Below are 20,089 nucleotides of genomic sequence, written 5' to 3'. Positions count from 1 at the left end.
CCTTTGTAACAAAGGCTCTGGCACGTCTCATTGCACCGAGTCCGAGTAGTACAGGACTGTGTCATCAGCATACATGTGAATACTGCACTTCTCGATAACATTTGGTAAGTCATTTACATACAAACAGAACAGTAGGGGTCCTAAAATACTTCCCTGAGGTACCCCACAGGAAACACGAGTTTTTGTGGAGTATTGACCCTGCAGACAAGTGCACTGGAAGCGCTCAGAGAGGTAAGATGAGAACCAACTGTCACCACTGTCAAAGCCAAGCTTCTTGAGTTTACCTAACAAACTAGTTTATCAATACATGTGGGAGCAACATGTAGCTCACAACCGAGAGGGATGGCGGCAGATGGTCAGACACTCAACCATGCAGTGCCCCCACGACCCTGGCCTGGGTTAAGGGAACAAGGTACAAGGTACAAGGTGGGAGCATACAAGATACGGACGAATATAAATTCAATGTCCTGAAACATCTAGAGATGATGGACTTATAAAAGTAGCCGATTTGAACTGTGGTTGTAAATACACGAAATAAAAGTCATAATTCACAGTATCATGCTGTTTGTGTGTATGCGAAATTGTCAATTGTCTTTATGAATGTATGGGTGTCTTCATTCTTTTCAAATTATTTTAATGATAAAAGGGATCGAGGGTATTTCTTGACTCATGCATCAAGGCTTTTGACAGTCAAACACAGTCTGTTGTGTTTGTATGAAGGCCGGGTACGGGTGTTCAATTAACCTGGCAAGATATTACAGGAAATTGACCAGGGCTGGCCATATATGCGGTGAAATGGAAACAAACGTTTTAACCCTATCTAGACCCGGGGGGGGGGGGCTAAAGTGCCCGCGCCAAATTTGATGTCACATAGCGTCTGAACGGCTAGAGCTAGAGCTGCAAAACTTGGTGACTTTTCCTAAAATATTGTTGCCAACAAATCTGTATCAATGGAAAAAGATTATGATTTTTCTTGTTGCCATGGCAACGGGTTTCTGAGAGGCATTATTTGCTAAATTTAATAATTTCCATTTCAACAACAGAATTTTATGGGTTTCATGTCAAGTTACACATGGTTTCTAATATTAATAACATCTCATATAATTATATGTAAATTCTATCATTAGAAATGCATAATTTATGCTAATTTGATGACGTCATTGGCCAAAATCCAAGATGGCGGACCATATCATCACATCAAGTAAATACAGCTTATTTTCCTTAAAATTTCATCAATACTCCCATTTCTTTTTACAAAAAGGTTCATATGAACGTCTTTAGTCTGTTTACAATGTATTTTAGGCTTTATTCTGAAAAAAAAAATTGAAAATTCAAGATTGGTGATCCAAGATGGTAAACCAGTAAACACTTGAAAATGTACAAAAAGGATTTAATGGTAAATTTCGTCAAATTAGAATGAAATTATTTCCTTAACATCCTTTTAATATTAGCTGTTTATGTTAGATCATTGATTTTTCAAAATTTCGCTCCGAAAAACGATTTTTTTGGGTTTCCGACCACAAGTCATGTCATGTTTTTAGGCAAACATCGTTTTAACCCGGCTACGTATATTACCCCAGATTCCCGATTTTTATATTTTTCAACGACTAGGAATAAGATTAAAAAATCGTGTTTTAGGGATTTTTAATTTCTGATTTTAAGTCTATTTTTTGTCGACATATTGGTGAAAAAAATTTTTTTTTTTTTACATTTTTCGCACTAAATTACCTATAATTCAAAATTGAGGCCATTTTTGAAAAATCCCTAAAACGCGATTTTCGGGACAACCGTAACGGTCATTTTGAGTCGTAAATGGGGTATGCTTGACTTTCCATGCTTGCAGGTTTAAACGAGTTTTGCAGACATATCATATCGACCAAAAGTGTGCATTGTGTTATTCATACTGGTGTAAAGAATCATTACAGTATTCAACGTCACCCAAGGATACGACAGTAGCTTCGCTACATGTTACATGTCCACAAAAAATGGTAACGGACATGTATTGTCCAGGAAACTGTTTGTATCTATAGAAAAGTGTTGTTTTTTATCTGTTGCAAGGCACGGAGGCAGAAAGGCTTGTTTTGCCGCTTTATTGTAGATGACCGCAGGTGACCCCGAAATAGAACGCGGGTTCGATTCGAATTGCCCAGATCGAACACGATCGAACACAGTTCGGGTTCTATGACATGTGGGAACTTTGCAGCCCAGATTTTACCACCGTGCTACAATTTAAAACGTTTCTGAGGTAAATTGAATTTGTTTTTGTTGCGGTTTAAATACCATGTTTGCACGCATGTCAGACCGTGTGAGTAAGTGCAGGGGGTACCTCATATCCCCGTAAACAACAATTACGATCGTCAAGGTCACACACGATGACGTCAGTAGCTTCGTTACATGTCACATATCCCCTATAAAACATAGATATACTGTCCCGAAATCGGTTTATATTTGTGAAAAGGTGAATTTTTTTACTGTTAGGCGGTACCGTGTAAAAACTGGCCTGAAGCCGCGGGTTTACTGTACATGACCGCGGGTGACCCCGGTCGATTGACGTCATATCGAACATGATTCGATTCGAATGACGTCATATCGAACATGATTCTGTTCGATAAAAAGGTTGGAATATTTGGGCCCAAATTTGACCATCGTGATAAGTCCACCATCCTTAGATGTTTCATGCAATGAGAATAGACTAGTAAATGAAGGTTATATATTGTATATAAGTTGAAGTAAGGCAGTTTGCAGTGACGAGCTATCTTGTAACGGGTACGTCCAGAGTTGAGGAACGGACTACTTTCTCTCGGAAGGAAAACTGTCATGAACTCTTGAGGTGACTTGGCGGTTTGTCGCGAAATGTGAAATTTCATTTTTTTGAAGTGAGAAGCTAGCTCTCTGACGATGGTTCTACCTATTCGATTAGCGGGTTCGCGAATGCGATCAACTAACTGTAAAGAACGATGGCTTGTTCCCGCCTGTCTTTGCGATCAGAACTAACAACTTATGATGCGAATCGCGGGGATTACCTTCCTTTTAAACAAAAACAGTGTGCTTATGTAGATCGAGTTCTGCGATTTCAACAGAACCTTGGTAGCCTATCGCCCATTTTTTTTTTGTTTTACACTGCACACCACAGGCGACACTGCTTACAGATGAGTTTCCAAAGACATAGTATTTACAGCTCCACACAGTAACATGATGTCTAAAATTCAATCACGCTATACGTTGTACAATCACATGGGGAGTTTACGACCGTATTTTACTTTTAGACTACCATCTGAATATTTACCGATTATGCGATGATAGTAATAAATAGTTAATGAGTTAACGAGGGCGGGCCTCCGAAACACCCCAACCCCTCCGGTCATTGGGTTACCCTCCCCCAAACGATTTGAATTGAGTTACCTTTATTCAGACCAGGTTATTTTGGTAATCCTGAGGATGGTGTACTACTAAAACGTCAAGGGCTTAAGTCATTAAGATAAGTCACTTTGAACATGATGATTAGTGTTACCTGTGTATGCATGTATACCGTAAACCAGAAGTTCTAACCCCAAGCTGAATACTCTTTTTTTTACTTAGTGGTATCGCCACGTAACATGGCCATTAGGCCACTTCAAGGTTGGTTAACCACCTGAATGGTATCACTTGAATGGCATTACCACCTGAATGGTATTACCCTCACCTGGGTTACGGGTTACCGAGTAGAACTGTAACAGTAACTCTTCTCCCTGAGTCAGAAACATCAAGACTGAGACCAGCCCAATTTCTCACAATTAGAGAAGCAGGGGTTACGAGGCTGGTTGGGAAAATTCCCTACCCCATTTTAGACCATAATGGTTTGTTCCACTTTCACTCACGTGGGTTCTTTAACGTGCTTGAGATGTGTCTCCCCTCAAACCTCCATTTTAACGTCCCATCCGATAAGACGCCCCTAACAGAAGCTAGGTACTCATTTTCACCTGAGTGAAGTGAGGAAAGTCGTGTTAAGTACATTTCCCAATGGTACAACGACGGGGCGCATGTTCGGACTTGTTCGGGTACGACCCGGAATCGAACCCGGGTCTCCCCGTTTCATAGTCCAGTGATCTACCACTACACCACACGACGACACTCTTTATTTATTTATTACCTTCACAGGTTGGTGTAGCACCACTCCAAGTCCCGTTCGGCTGGCAGGTTATATTAGCAGTCCCCCTCAGCTGATACCCGTCCATACAGGTGTACCTGACTGTCTGTCCTGATGTAAAGTTACTGTTGTTATCCCTGTCCCCATTGGCCGGCAGACCAGGATCCCAGCATTGGCCTGCAGTACTGCCTGAAAAAAAAAAAACAATGTAACGGTGTGGGTTTTCATTCTTTGCCATTTATCATATAATTATTTGTATATTTGCATTATTTCTGTCAGTGTTCCCCTTCTCATACATAAAATAAATTACAAACTATAAAAGTCCTATAGTATTAATCATGCCACTTAGCGTCATTTACATAATTTGCAAATTTTTCGCATCTTCTGGACCCCAGAAACTGATTATATACCGAAAATGATAGAAGACTGCCACAAACACAGCATACTAAATGATATCTGTGATGGGGCACATAGGATAGTTTTGAGGAGGCCCATAAGGCAGAGCGTGGGTGCTGGGGTGAGTCAGTCGGGGCCCAGGTTAGAGAGAGAGAGGTCCGGTGGCCTGTACTAGGGCAGAGGTCTGGCATTAAACGGAGTTCCTTGGGATCAACCCCGGCTCATTTCCTGACAATATCATTGACGTTGTTGATGTGAGAAGTGTAGTCAAATATCTTACTTGTATAGTTGAACTGGAACCCCTGACGGCTGACACTCCCATCAGATGTAAACATCAGGAACAGCGTGTTAGATGTGCTGATGATGGGGCTAATTTGCGAGTGGTAACCGGCTAACCTAGACATTATAGAATAATAAGGAAAATCAATATTTGACGCACAAACTATGGTAATATTCCCAGTTTTGGGGTAGTTGTCGTTATGCAGAATGAATCCAAGCGTTTAGATTACCTTGGATACCCCATGCTGATTGGTTATCATTATTACTTCGTGTAGATTTGATTTAAGGAGCATAAAATATATAACTTAGAACTTGTAGTGCCAGTGCGATGTTTGTTTTTAACATGACTGATACCTCTGGTGTCAGTTAGTTAACATCAACATTTAACATTAACAGCTAACATTAGCAAATTAAGAATCAGTTTGCCAAGCTGGCAATAGAAAATGAATATGATCACGTGTAAAGATAGTAAACCTTTCCCAAAGTCCAACGCGAAAATTTTCAATGTACTGAAGTCATACCCCGACTCCATGCTTACGTATTTAGGCCTAAATATATATGTAGTGCCTTTCAGAGGAGAGAACGTCATTTACGTTCTTTTGTAGTGTGTAGTAGTTTCTTAGAATAGACCTATCGTATTGCTCACATTGTCATTGTTGCCAACAGTTTACACTGTACAACTGTCGAGCAATAAAGTTCATTCATTCATTCTAACAATAGTGTGCAGTCTTTAATTTAGCCAGTTTCCTTGTATCGCAACTCGTACTTCACAAACCTCCGAAAACGTCTGTTTATATAGGATTTGATTTTTATGTGTTTTGTATGTATTAATGTTTTGTTAGTCTACTGTCTAATTATGTGCCAGTGAGTGCCTGAAGCAAAGAAACTATAATAATAATTACTCTTCCATCTCTGTAGCATTATCACTGGCTCCATCGTAGATGGTGAGAAAGTCATAACCGTACTCAGTGTAGAAGCTGTCAAACGTGAGGCGAATGATGCTTCCTTCTGGTACAGTGATCGACCACTCACAGTTCTCATTGTTGCCATAGTTACCGGGATAATTGGGTGACGTCACAGGGCCTCCAGAAGGAGCCGTCAGGTCACCTCCACATCCGGTGACGCTGGTTACTGTGGAATGAGAAATAACATCATCAGGTGCAGGTAGCGTCACGCCACTATGTAAGCGTGAAGGAAGGCCAATGTGTTTCATACAGAGTTACTGGGTCTATACATATTTATTTCAGTATATACATGGTGTGGATTTAAATACTGTTTTCACTCATTTACTCTTTATTTCTTCTCATAGATCCTGTTATTTTCTTAAATTGATTCAATTTCTACATTTTAGGTTACATCACTTGAAATTTGGTATACAGGTTAAACCTTAGAGTAAACAAGTACCCCCGGCCTTGTTTATTCATTTTATTTGATATTCTTTTGATGCATGATTTAGAGATGTCATTTTTTTTTTATTTACTTAATAGTTCACCACAAAACAAGGATCAAGTGAGCCACTTAAATGTTTTGGGTTACTGTACAGTGAGTGAGAACAGATGTTTTTTTGACTTAAAAAGTTTAAGTTTAAACCCATGTGGGAAACATGTGGTAGCTTGTTCCATATGATAGTGATGCTGTTCTAGAAAAGGAGCTTTCAGCGTGAAACTTCCTCCTAAGAGTTGGTGTATGGAGAAAGAAAGGGTTTGCTTCAGTGTACGTGGCAAAGCGTGTCCGTGCTGAGAATGGTAGAGGTGGAGACACTAGCGAGTAAAGTTCAGCGGAGATATATATATTTGAGCTATTTTTTTTACAAAATCTGTATATGTGGGGTCCTGGAACTGTTATTACACCAAATGAACCGTAATTTTGGTAATGCGTGCGAGATATATCTACCTACAACAAATTATTATAAATGGTAGCCTGAATCCCAATGAATTTTATAATTTGGGTCTTTTTTTCAGGTACAAAAGTACTGCATTTCGGGGTGCAACTCAACTGAAAGGAATGGAATGCGGGGCAAGAGCCAATCAATCAAAGCTGCGTTAACATGTAGGGACGTCCCTTGGATAGTACATTAAATGTAGATCCCGTTTTTGAGGAAAGCCATGTACTAGATTTTCCCACAGCATGGCCACATTCGAACACACAGCAAATCTCCTGCCCAAGACAAGACGACACGAGAACGACCGAAACCTTAGAAATTCTGTCAAAATGACTCTTGCACCTTGTCTCACCACGCAATACCAACATAGCCCATTATCATCTCTGTCAAATGACATGTTGTTAATAACGTCTAAACCATCTACACTCCGATGTTTACTGCTTCTCGCCGCTATAATCAGCCGATGTACGTGTAGGGGGCACTAAGGTGAACGGGACAAGAGGAGATATAGACGCAGCCACGATTGATATTGTGTTCTCGCCGCAAAAGCGCCCCCTACATCGGCTACATATAACTGCGAAAAGCAGGACTCCAGTCAGCTCAGAAGCTCTTAAGATGGTGCCCTATAGACATCGAAACGGAATCAAGCTAGGAACAATCCCTGGTTGGGTATAAAAATCCCAATATCCTAGTGTCCCATGTCTTCAGTAACTCATCGGTGTACATGGTTATACCACGTAAACCACGTGTCCGGAAACACGATAATTTATTAAGCTTCGGTCACAACCCGCCGTACGTGCTTCTGCGTGTTGTCTACGTGCAAAAACGTGGGCAAACGCAGGACATTCGTGCGTGGTGAGTACGCAGACACGCCGTAGAACTTTAAGTGCATGTAAAACTTTTTCTACGTGCGGTCTACGGATTCACCACCCGTGCGTGCGAGTAAGGGCGACGCGCGTGCCCCGTACGTACCGTACGAAAGATGCACGTGTGAGTACGGCCTCCTTACGGTAAAGTTGCAATCGCACAGAGATCGTACGTTGTAAGCACGTATGACTCACTTACCACTTGCGCAACGTACGATGCACGCAACCGCTCAGACGTAACGTGCAGACCACACTCTTACACCTTGCGAAACCGTGCGAGTGACGTGCGTCGATGCCACTCCTTCCCCACGTTTTCAGAAAAAAAAACGTAGCAGACGTAGCCTCCCAAAAAAACGTACGGACAAAAAGCACGTACGGCGGGTTGTGACCAAGGCTTTAAAGAGGAAGGTTGGACTATAAAACCACCCAATAAATTCGGGTACTGTAAACTCTCACAGCTCATTCTGCAACTGGCAGCCGTGGTGAACATATGGGGAGTGCTAGGCTGAGATAGTATACCAAGTACACCTCTTCAACGTTATGTGGAGACATGGATATGTACATGAAAAGTACATATAATATTTTACTAAACAACAAGAATATAGACTAATAACTACACAGGCATGTACTATGCCAACCTGGTAAACTGGGACTTCATCTATTCAGCATTTCAGACTTGGATTCTAATATATAATGCAAGAAGCCGCCAAATGTGTTTCTACATGTTTCTACATTGTATACAACTATCATATCAATAGAAATCTAGTTTGGCTGTGGATAAGACGTGCAATTTGTGATTACAGATATAAGTTTTTGAAACAAACATGGAAGCTTGACAGCGGCTCATCTCTGCTGGAATTGTTCAAATTGGAAACTGTAGGCCCTTATCGTGTACAACGACTGCCAAGTAAATGTTACATGGATTGTGTTTAGGTTTGCTGCAACTGTCTGTGTCATTCCTTGTACGGCAATGTTTTGTTGAAAAACTAGTGAAGATAAAATACAACATTTTTCAAAACTTCAAACGTCAGTTAATATGCAAATCACTGTCTGTCGTCTGCTCCCATTGTTTCCACTGGCAGTCGGGTTCAGACACCCCGTGGCTTATAATCCATTTATGATGTTGGGAGGATGTGCGGGGTCAATTTAGCTACTAGATCCTCACAGGGGATAGTTTCTTTATTGGTGGAGGACCCTGGGTCCTCCAAATTCCTCTTTAAGAAGGCTTTAAAGGATTGACTTGATATTTGGTAGGTTGGTAGGTCTAGGTGAGATCTAAAAATGATTAGATTTTGGACTACCTAGCGGCTTCTTATGGTACTGCAGCGGAACTTCCGGCTCTGATATCTCATGACCTAGACATGTTAGGGTCACGAAATTGGGATGGTAGGTAGCTCTTGTGCTGGGGAAGAAGTGACGTAAGTTACCGGCTTGCTGTGAAATTGCCCGGGCATTTTTTTTTGATACTATTCAAACGAGAAAAACTCAAGAACTGGTTGACGGATCGTCATGATTTTTCGTGTGTATATAGCTTAAGTGATGCTTGACATAATTCTGTAGCAATCATGCAAATATGGATGTAATTGCATAATTTGTAAGGATATTATATAAATCAGCTGCATTACATGATAGAACTATTCAAGCTTGCGGTATATGTGACTGAGAACGAGAAAAAAAGGCAGATATGGATTATGTAAATTCACACTTAATTTGCATAATTAATTAGAACACGTTGTACTTCATCAATGGTGAATGCCTGGCATTTCATACTTAGGGTATTTGAAAGTTAAGTAAAGGTGAACATCATTAAATATAACAGAGGTATCAATTTATGAGGAACTGCTAGAATGGAATTCTTTGTTAATAGAAATGAGGATGGTATTTGCATAATCAGGGGGAATAATCTATAATTGGTCAGTCCTAATGATTAACATCATTTAGCGAAGGTATGAGATCGTGGAACTCTAGTTAAAGTTATTTCAGTGACTTGAGGCACAATTGCATGTCTTTGATGGCAAGTGTTGACAGTCTAAGGTATTCCATCACATATGAATATGCAGCAGCGTATTAGCTGCCCATGATGGTACGGCATGCTGATTTTACGCTGGAGACAGGAACGGAGCTATAACTTGTTTTGGCCCGCAACGTCATAGTCAGGATGTTCAAAGCATGGCAAATAACCAGGAGGCTGCCATGTGTAGGGTGGCCAATCAGAACGCAGACATTGCACAAGGGCGCACTTCTTTTGTTGACGTGTCGCAATTCTGCAGTCCACAAATCCTGCTCGACAAATGTTTCCCTCCAAACCCTTCCCCTTGTATTTATAAAATAAGTATCATTGGCATGTAAGCCTACACTATGTCTTTTATCCATGACTTGGATGTGTGCTGTGCGGCAGTCCACAGCTGAGCAACTAATGGGATGACTTACTGACGGCGGTTGTCGGTAGCTCCGGTCGAGTTTATGTCACAACATTGAATGAAAAATCTCTGATCTATTTGCTTGCTCTTTCCTACTATTGGCCATTGACATTGGCATTGAGAACAACAACAGGTATGCTACACTGCATCTATGATTCTATCGTCTGCAAAAGGGAGGACCATATACGGTAATGTTACCGCTTGTGTGTTTCTTTCCTCCCTTTTAAACCGGTGTACGCAGAATCACAAAGTTTCTTAATGTCCAAGGTTGTCAGAGATATGCACACATGATATGTCCTTTTACCGTACTATTTATGAATTAGGCGAATGAATGAAACGGATGAATTGTAAAGCAGAAAAAAAAAGAAATCTGTTCCTGTATATTGTACACTTTTGTTGCAGACTTAAATACACGGAACAATGACTCCTTGGTATTTTAGAACTTCTCCTGGCAGAGTGTCAATAGCTCAATCCATTCTGGTCATCCTCCCAAGTCTAAAATGATGATGATGATGATGATTGGTTTATTGAAAGAAACACAATCTGACTTAGTAGTCAGCAGACTGAATTAGCGTCAGACTTTACAGTACATCAATTAAATTGATAAAATCACAGCTTAAAATATGAAATATTTACAGTCCATTCGATCATTGCCATACATAGATGCAGAAAATCTGTTACAATATACAATATAAAAACTTTTACAGTTCATTCAGTAGCTTTGTCATTGCGGGGATAGCATTGGTTGTGTATCGCGTAGTCCCAGTAGGCTGTTGGTAGCGTGTCGAGTTGCGGAGATGCCTGCCATGTTGCTGTCCGCGGGTAGGGGGCAGCCACGTGGAGAAGCGAGGCGACCTTTCCACTTTCAAGGCAAAGTCTGTACACAGCTTTTGTCTGCGGGCTGATAAGCGCTGAAGTCCGAGATGCTGGAGGGCTTCAGTGTACGTGGTGAATTGCCGACCCATCATCATTCTGCAGGCCCTTCTCTGCACCCGCTCCAGGGCGGCCGACTGTTTGTGAGTTAGGGCTGAGGCCCAGTATGTGGTGGCGTATTCCAGTAACGGTCTTATGTAGCCGCAGTAGATTAGTGTTCAGGTCTGCAACCGGTACTCCTGAACGGCGTAGCCTGCTGATAACAACCAATCGACTACGATTCTAAACTTGACTGGTCCTCTGCGCAACCACACCATCCTTGTCACAAGACCTCAGGCGTTATACAAGATAGTCATGATGGTCTTTAGTTTCCAAGTTGAGCAGACAATTGCAGCAGGGACCAACCCTCATCATGGTAACTTTGAAATCTCATATCTGTCTTTACAAATTCCAACCAAGTCGGAAGTTTTTTTTATAGTTGCATGTCTATAGAAATATAAAAAATGAACTTTAGTTTCAGACAGTTGGACTTTCAAAGCACGCAAGTTACGTAGTTCGGAGAGGTCAGATCATTATCGAAGTAGAGGGTAACCGTCAATCCCCAGTTTAGACAAGGCTTGACAACAGCAAAAACTGTGTATATCTAAGGATTTTCTAGTTCGTAAGTGTGTTTGAATTAACATATTAATGTTGAATGAAGTACTTCTATCGTACGTATTAGACCCGTGTATGCTACGTGCCCAAATAAGTGTAAGATACAAATGTCTAACAAATTGGAACAATCTACCTCCCCGCCTAAAAAGTTTCACGAAGTCCCATTGACTCATTTTATACATCGTATCCGTCATATTACGTTAGTTAATATTTGTTTTTATTTGATAATTATAATAATTAAATGTTGTTAAATATCATTAGTACTATTTTACGGAATACTGTGCAATTTTACGGAATACTGTGCAATCGTATTCGTATACAGTGCATTTTTACGGATTACAGTGCAAACGAGTTAGTATATACTGTATATTAAAAAAAATTGCACTGTATGCTAGTAAAATTGCACTGTGTTCCGTAAAATTGCACCGTATTCCGTAAATTTGCACTGTATAGTCTGGCACCCCTGACTATGATAATATGTCATTCAATTCAAATTTTCGGGGGAAGATCGCGGACAGGCCATAATGGCTTTATATCACTCCCCCCCACGCATATCTTATTGTCTTACATTTATGTTATGTTTCATTCTATTACTTTGATTATATGTCAATAAAGAAACTTACAGGTCAAAATAAGAAATAAGTAATATCAAAATGATGTGTTGTACTGTACAGCTATACAGAATTATGTACAGTACAACACATAACGCAACTATACAGACTTATGTACACTTTATGTACAGGTTCAGCCTCTCCTCGCTTTATAAGACAGGAGTAGATGTGTAGGCATACGGAGCCAATAATGCATTGTGTACCCGTTTTCATACGAAATACGAACTTCAGGTGCTATCAACAATTCGAAACCAATGGAACCTGTGTGCAATTGACGTGGATATTTCTTTTATTGTTGTTTATTGTCACAGTCATCAAAACAATGACGCTCATTCAAAATCTTATAATAAATAAATGATTTTTATTAGTCAAACAGTATCCGTGCACAGCCTTTATACGACTGAATTGATGCAGGGTATCACACAATAATCAATTAATAATCACAATCAAATAATACATATGGTATACATATTTGCTATCCAGTTTTTGTGGAACCGTCGCAAGGGTTTGTACGGCTACTATTCGGTGCCACAAGAAAACCTCAATATCATGAAGATCTCATCCATAGAATTTACTTGCTGTTGTCTAATTGTGAGCGTTTCATGTTCCAACAATTCAAGAAGGCGCGCCGTGTGGCGATCATGTGAAGACATGGCGACAACTCATGCCCACGTGGTTTGAATAGATAAATACGTGTGGACATAAACAGTCTATGTTTGAGTTCCCGTTCATCGTCTGTTCTTTATTAGTCTGAAATAGTGCGTGGTCACAAAAATAACGAAATGCAACAAAGTATATTTTAAGAGTTTCCGTGTGCTTTTTCTGAATAACGTTAAATGACTTTTGTGGCATTGTCATTGTTGTCATCTCTGTTCAATTTCTGCCTAATTTGACTTCCCTTACACAGCAATTCACCAGGGTGGGGTTATCAATGACAACAAAATTTGTTGCAAAACAATTGTACAGGATTGCTGTATAACAAACATACTATGGGTTTATCTACCTTTATAAGTTACAAACACTATGTAGTGTAGAACACACGTCCTCGTTCAGGTCAGGTTTTTCGGCCCGTCACTATGGTGACGAGGAACAACATAAGACACTGGCAGAACTGAGGTGATGGCTAGTTAAATATTAATGTCATTGCGTACTGCTGACAATAGTCGGCCTTGCTCCGGAATAATGAGAGCGTGTTTTCAGGTGAGTAACACAGATGTGACGAGAATATCTCGATGTCTTGTATGCAATTCCTAAATTTTGTCACGGTAAATATGTTCGTTATGTATGTTCGTCACTCCTGTACAGCGAACTTTATCATTACCGTTAACAAAAAACTATACGTCTTTCTTTTTTCTGCACCTGACCTGTTATTTCAAAGTTTATTATCTCCAAATTTGAAAATGCCCGCCTTGTTTTATTCACCCTATCGCTTTAAATGTGGAGTCTGTGGAGGATATTGTCATAAAATTCACTTGCTGCTGTCTATCTGTCTATCATGTTCCAACAATTCAAGAAGGCGCGCGCTGCGGCGATCTTGTAAAAAAAAACATGGCGACAACTGAAGACAGCTTTTAGACTGAGGAACATTACTCCAACATGCAGGAGGAAACACTCAAAAACAAATTGTCTGATAATTATGACAGTATTAAGCTTATACTCCAAGTCTACCGCGCATGTGTTCTCAGCACGTTACTGTAAGGCAGTGAGACTTGGATGACCTACGCTAGGCAAAAAAACAGACTTGAAAGCTTCCACCTGCGCTACTTGAGGCGCATCCTTGGAATCTCCTGGAGGGACAGGGTACCTAACACCACTGTCCTGGAGCGTTCTGGCTCTCTGAGCTTACACCTCCTCCTCTGTCAACGCCGCTTACGATGGCTGGGTCATGTATACAGAATGGAGGATGGGCGTATCCCAAAGGACATCCTGTATGGAGAACTTGTCACGGGAAGACGCCCTGTAGGCCGCCCAGCACTACGCTTCAGGGACGTTTGCAAACGCGACATGAAGTGTACCGACATTAACCCAGCCAGCTGGGAGCAGCTTGCGGCAGACCGCAGTGAATGGCGTCACGCGGTCAAGGTTGGCCTAGTGAGAGGACTGGTGAAACATCAAATGCAAATGGAAACAAAGTGCCAGAAGCGGAAAGAGAAACTCCGTGCTCAAAATAGCTTATCTTTCCTGTGTCCCAACTGTGGTCGGGACTGCCATGCGAAGATAGGGCTGATTAGCCACACTAAACGCTGCCCACGGCCACAACACCAGACCTAGAGTGCTACCATCATCTTTCGAGATGGAAGGATGCCTACCTACCTATAAGCTTGCATTCCACAATAAAGTATAAGTATTATGTAGCATAGTACTACTACTAGTAGTATACTTGTTTGTTATTCTGTTAGTAATTGTAAATTGTAGCTTATAGAAAAAAGTGAAATGTATGGAGATTATTTGAGTAGACCCCCCCCCCCAGTTTTGTGTTACGAGAACACTAAAACCGGAAGCACGGGACAAATTGTCATGTAGGACAGTCCAACTGGGCCAAGGTCAACACTGTAAGATAAATTGAAATTGAATGCATAGTTGTTTATAGTTTTATTCTTTTAGGACGTTTGAGTCTTACCTGCAAGTACAGCATTTAACACATTTGTAGGGTATGTACATTGTAAATCTATTAATATTGTTATAATTCGTGACTTGTTAATAACAGCAATCTTCAGAAACGAGTTTCATATCCTTGCATACAGGCTGCAGTAACTGTATGTGTGTCAGGAGATGGCGGTGGACCTTTGTTTTGAAGCTTTGTGGATTGTAGTCGGACGGAAAGCAACTGTTTGGAAGAGAGTTCCATAATTTTGCAGTCCGGGGAAAGAAGCTGTTGTTGTAAAATGACTTGGAGACAGGTATGTTAACGGTGTATTGATGAGAACTGGAAGAGAACCTAGTGGCACGCTGAAAGGTTCTAAGCGGCGGAACAAGAAGTGTTAGTTCTCCTGAACATCGACCGTGAAAGTATCTGTAGAAGAGGGATAGAGATGCGACATTGCGTCTGTGTGAGAGGGAATCCAGCTTTGCGGCCAGAGAATGGCCGATGGCAACACAGATTCTCCTTTGAATGCTTTACTGCGTTATTCATACACAGTATACGATATCAAAGAAATAGCAAAAATCAATACTGGGATGAGGTATGTATTAACATATCGGTGTCCGTCAAGGCTGCGTATTGAGTCCAACCTTATTCAACCTCTATATCAGTGACCTTGTTAACGACTTAAACATGACAGACGTTAACGCACCGCTATTACACCACTCAAAAGTAACGCACCGCTATTACACCACTCAAAAGTAACAAGTTTGCTATATGCCGATGACATTGTCTTGTTGTCCGAAAGTCAACAAGGCCTGCAAAACGCAATAGATACGCTTGGTAGATACTGCCAAAAGTGGAAACTAACTGTCAACCTAAATAAAACAAAGATTATTGTATTCAATAAGAAAGGACACACCTTTTCAAAACTTAGCTTTAAATTATTCTCCAAAGACATAGAAGTAGTTTCGTCTTACTCTTACTTAGGCGTAGTCTTTACAACTGGATGTAACTTTAACACAGCGATGAAATCACTACAAAAGAAGGCCTTACGGGCGTTGTTCAGTATTAAATGTACTCTCGGAGACACTAGGGCTCCTATATCAGTTTACTGTAAGCTTTTTGATCAATGTGTTGTTCCTATATTACTGTACGGAGCGGAAGTATGGTGTAACAATAGATTAAATGATAACTCGCCGCTTGAACAAACACACTTAAAATTCTGTAAACAAATTCTAGGATTAAGAAGAAACGCTAGTAACTACGCCAGTAGAGCTGAACTTGGCCGCTTCCCCCTATGGATTGAAGCGTACTGTCGAATGTACAGCTATTATTATAGATTAGTTAGAAATGTTCCCGTTGAAAGCCTTCAGTATGAAGCTTACATAGTACAAAAAGACCTTGTTAGAAGTAAAGTACCCTGTTGGTTGTTGAACATGAAGACAATTTTAGAGGAGTCCGGCTATGCCTGCCTATATACACACGAGTATATCAACAAACCATTCCATCTGCACGAACTAAAACAAAGATCAAAAGATATATTCATCCAGAAATTCAACTCAGCACTACAAGCACATGGACAAAGAGAAAATCAAGGCAACAAACGGAGAACATACAAAACATTCAAAGTACTATACGACAGAGAACCATATTTAGACATTCCAAATTTTGAAAACCGCAGAGCCATGTGTAAACTCCGTAATAGCGACCACCCTCTACACATAGAATCTGGCAGGCATAGCCGTACACCGTTACAAGATAGACTATGTAAATTCTGTAATGATTCTTGTATTGAAGATGAATCGCATTTTATGCTTGACTGTATACTATATGATAACGAACGTAAATCACTGTTCAGTTTAACTAAGCTCGACAAAAAATGTAAAACATTATCAAAGGAAGACACTTTTAAATATATCATATCATGTACAAATATAGACGTCATCAATTAAGTATGTAAGTATATTTCAAAATGTTTCAAAAAGAGAGATGAAGCCATTAGAACTTAGATATATACCACTTTATATATATATTTCTTCTTTAGCATTGTATACCTTAGACTGATGTTAGCCTTTCTATATTACTATTGTTGTAGTACATTCTAGTACATTGTACTCTGTACATCTATGCATTTATCCCCCCGGGGAATGAACATGCAATAATTTTTTTAATATTTTTTTTTCAATATATTAAAATGAAACATGCCCCTAATGATATATCTCTCTGTCTTTGTTACCTTATTTATTTTCATATTTTTATAAGATCTGTTCTTAGGAGGCTCTTATAAACGATTTCATATTTTCATTGCCACAAGCAACATAATATGTATATCTGAGCAGACTGAGGAGAAAAAAGAGACATATATGCTTTCCTATCATCAGACATACTGCCATCAAAACATAATAATACAATTATTTGACCAAGATGCAGCCACTTTCTCCCATGGGACAATGCTCGAACTGCTAATTGTTATGTTATAATAGGTTGAATGGATAATTTTGATGGACAGTAAGGAGTGGTCCAGACATACTGCCACGTCTGTTCTTTATTAGTCTAAAATAATGGGTGGGCACAAAAATAACGTAATGTCGATTTTCAGAGTTTCCGTGCGTTTACTCACAATACGTCCCATTTCGATTGAGACAAAAACTGTATTATGAAATGCTTTCGCATGAGAGGCAAATACAAAGACGTTTTATTAAGTTACCTGTCAGAAAAACCCGTCCACAAAGGAAACGGATGAGAAAGGCTACGTATACGTAGCTCAATAAGCTCGTGGGGTCGTGTGACGTAGCGATCGACTCGGAACCAAGAGGTCCCGGGTTCAAAACCCACCTTGTCACCTTGGGAAAGGAATTTTACACGACTTTACTCACTTCACTTAAGTATAAATAAGTAACCAGCTTTGCTTAGGGACGTCCACCGGATAGGATGTTAAATGGAGGTCCCGTGTTTGGGGAGAGCCACACCCCACGCACGTTAAAAAACCCACCGCACTTATCGAAAAGAGTAGGGGACCTTCCCGGTGTGAGTGGCTTAAACCTTGCAATCCGGTCTTACGCAGCTTGTACTTACATATACAAAACTGGTGTGTTACGCCCAAAAGCAGTTTACAGGATATACGAAACAAACAAAGCTAGACATTTTCTACATCATTTGTGCGTGCCACAAGAACACCGCTATGTTAAGGGACAAGGAATTGGTATGCACCCAGGTCGATAAAAACTGATGGATGACCCTGTTTCGGCATCTCTGTGACCCCCTTGGTCAGTAATCGGTAGCTGTAAGCATTGACAAAACCTTCAACCTTATCAACTTGCCTCGGGTTCTGTGACACACTGCTAGTAATTAAAGCATGCCTATCATAAAAAAACAACAACTTCATGATGTATTTAAGTGTAAAATTATCTGCTTTTATCCCTCTTTTGTTATATATCTCGATACGTTTGTGTACAAACCTACAAGTAAGTATATCCCGTACCTGTGGTAAACATTAGCCCGCAGATGATCGTAGCCGTGAAAAGTCGTGCCGCCATCTCGCCGCGTCCGGGCGGGCGGACGGTCTGTTGATGTCCGCTGATCGTGCTGAGGAGACCGTCCCGTCTGATGTTACGGAAATGTAGAGAGGCGTACTGTACACAGTTGGTCTTCTTGCAAGATAAGTATATTGAACAGAAATTGTAAGAGTCAAATTGTTCTAAAAACAAGGCCACAAAGTGCACCGTAAACTGCCCGGCTACAGGTCTTAGTGATGCAAACGCATAATGTTTCTTTAATATGCGGAAAAATGGCATGGCAACATCAAAGGTCTCGTAATTATGTTCACCATTTAATTTAATTGCTTACTTTGTTCACTTATTCTTATCTCACGTTATCAAATTGAAATATTAATAAATAATGATTTGTTATACAGCCCGCTCACCTACTGGAACTCAACATTGACTACCATAAAAGCGAGTAGTGCTTGTTTTAGTTTTTATATTTGCATATTACATACCAATTATCATTGGGCGACTTGGTGATGGCAGATGCAGAGAAAAGAAGTTGGTGAGTAAGGATAAGTACAGAAGTGACGAACATACTTAACGAATATATTTACCGTGACAAAATCAGGAATTACAGTAATCAATATCGAGATATTCTCGTCACACCTGTGTTTCTCGCCTGAAAACACGCTCTCATCATCCCGGAGCAAGGCCGCCTATTGTCAGCAGTACGCAATGACATTAATATTTAAAAAAAACATCACTTATAAGTTCTGTCAGTGTCCTGTGTTGTTCCTCGTCACCATAGTGACAGACCGAAAAACATGACCTGAACGAGGAGGAAATTTCAAACATTACTTATCCGTTTCTTCCCGTCGCTCGGTTCCGTCTCCCACCGTGAGACCACCATCTGTATCCGTCAAATATTTAATACTTTTATTTATAGTTTTTACCTTGTTTGGCTTTGTCTCGTCAGAGTCCCGTCAACTCCTCTCATAGCCGTACATTGTCCGCTTGTATTTTCCAAATTTGTACGCTTCATTTTAAGGGACTGTACGATATTTATCGGGGGGAGGGGTGGTGCGTAAGAGGGCCCATCAAAAAAATAATAACAAATTTCCTGACCCTCCCCCTTGGTCCAGAAAATTTTCCCTGACCCTACCCCTGGCTTTAAAATTATTTCCCTGACCCTCCCCCGGCACTGAAATTGAAAATGGTGAAAAACGACGGTTAAAAGGACAACAGAAAGCATTTTTACTGTCATTACAGCACGGGATTTGTGTCCCCCACAGAAGCAATAACGTGTTCACCTCCTGTGCACGTTCGAGTGAGCAGGATTGACATGAGAAATGACCGTAGTATTCAGAATATTCATGTTTCAAACATGTGCACACATAATATTTATCACAAAATGACCAAATATTACTTAAAGGTATATAGCCCAGATGTCTGGTATATAGTCCTGCTGGCATTCCTGGCACTATCTTTTTCAATAATTTCATGTGTTAGATACATCAAAGACCCCTCTTTTTTTGCCCTGCAGTGTAACAGTTACGTCAGCATTCGTTGCACTTACCTGTGGTGTGATGCGTTGCACGAGAAAGAAATACCCCCAAATCGTACCTATATAGGGTGTTACACACTACCGAGGTAAAAACAATTTTCTTTGCTTCAAGGGAGAGCTCAGGGGATTGTTGATATTTGACCAAAGCCTTGTGAGATTTATACGATTTATTAAGAAATACGCACGATACATTATCCTTTTTTTTCTCTTTTTCTTTTGTCAATTTTTTGCTTTATTGGCCTTACGACTGGGCCTGGCTCCATGTAACTTTTAACTTTCTTCTACCATCTTGATATTGGATATGGCCAAAAAGTCGGCTCTCATTTTTTTCATCTTGGAACATTCAAGG

General features: G+C 40.4%; 1 protein-coding gene across 1 annotated transcript; it reads right to left on the bottom strand.

Annotated features, from left to right (window-relative positions):
- Positions 1-4,145: 4,145 nt before the first annotated feature.
- LOC109475385 (CUB and sushi domain-containing protein 1-like) lies at positions 4,146-18,227 on the bottom strand (the record flags this gene model as incomplete). Its single annotated transcript, XM_019775993.1, has 4 exons — positions 18,173-18,227; positions 5,704-5,932; positions 4,803-4,918; positions 4,146-4,315 (listed from the first exon to the last, which is right to left on the bottom strand). Coding segments are annotated over exons 1-4 (570 nt in total), but the record flags the coding sequence as incomplete, so codon positions are not given.
- Positions 18,228-20,089: the final 1,862 nt, after the last annotated feature.

This window comes from Branchiostoma belcheri, unplaced genomic scaffold (assembly GCF_001625305.1).
Source record: "Branchiostoma belcheri isolate BF01 breed outbred unplaced genomic scaffold, Haploidv18h27 scaffold337, whole genome shotgun sequence".
Lineage (NCBI taxonomy): Eukaryota > Metazoa > Chordata > Leptocardii > Amphioxiformes > Branchiostomatidae > Branchiostoma > Branchiostoma belcheri.
Note: the sequence above shows the minus strand (reverse complement) of the source record. Positions and strands in the feature narration are given on the sequence as shown.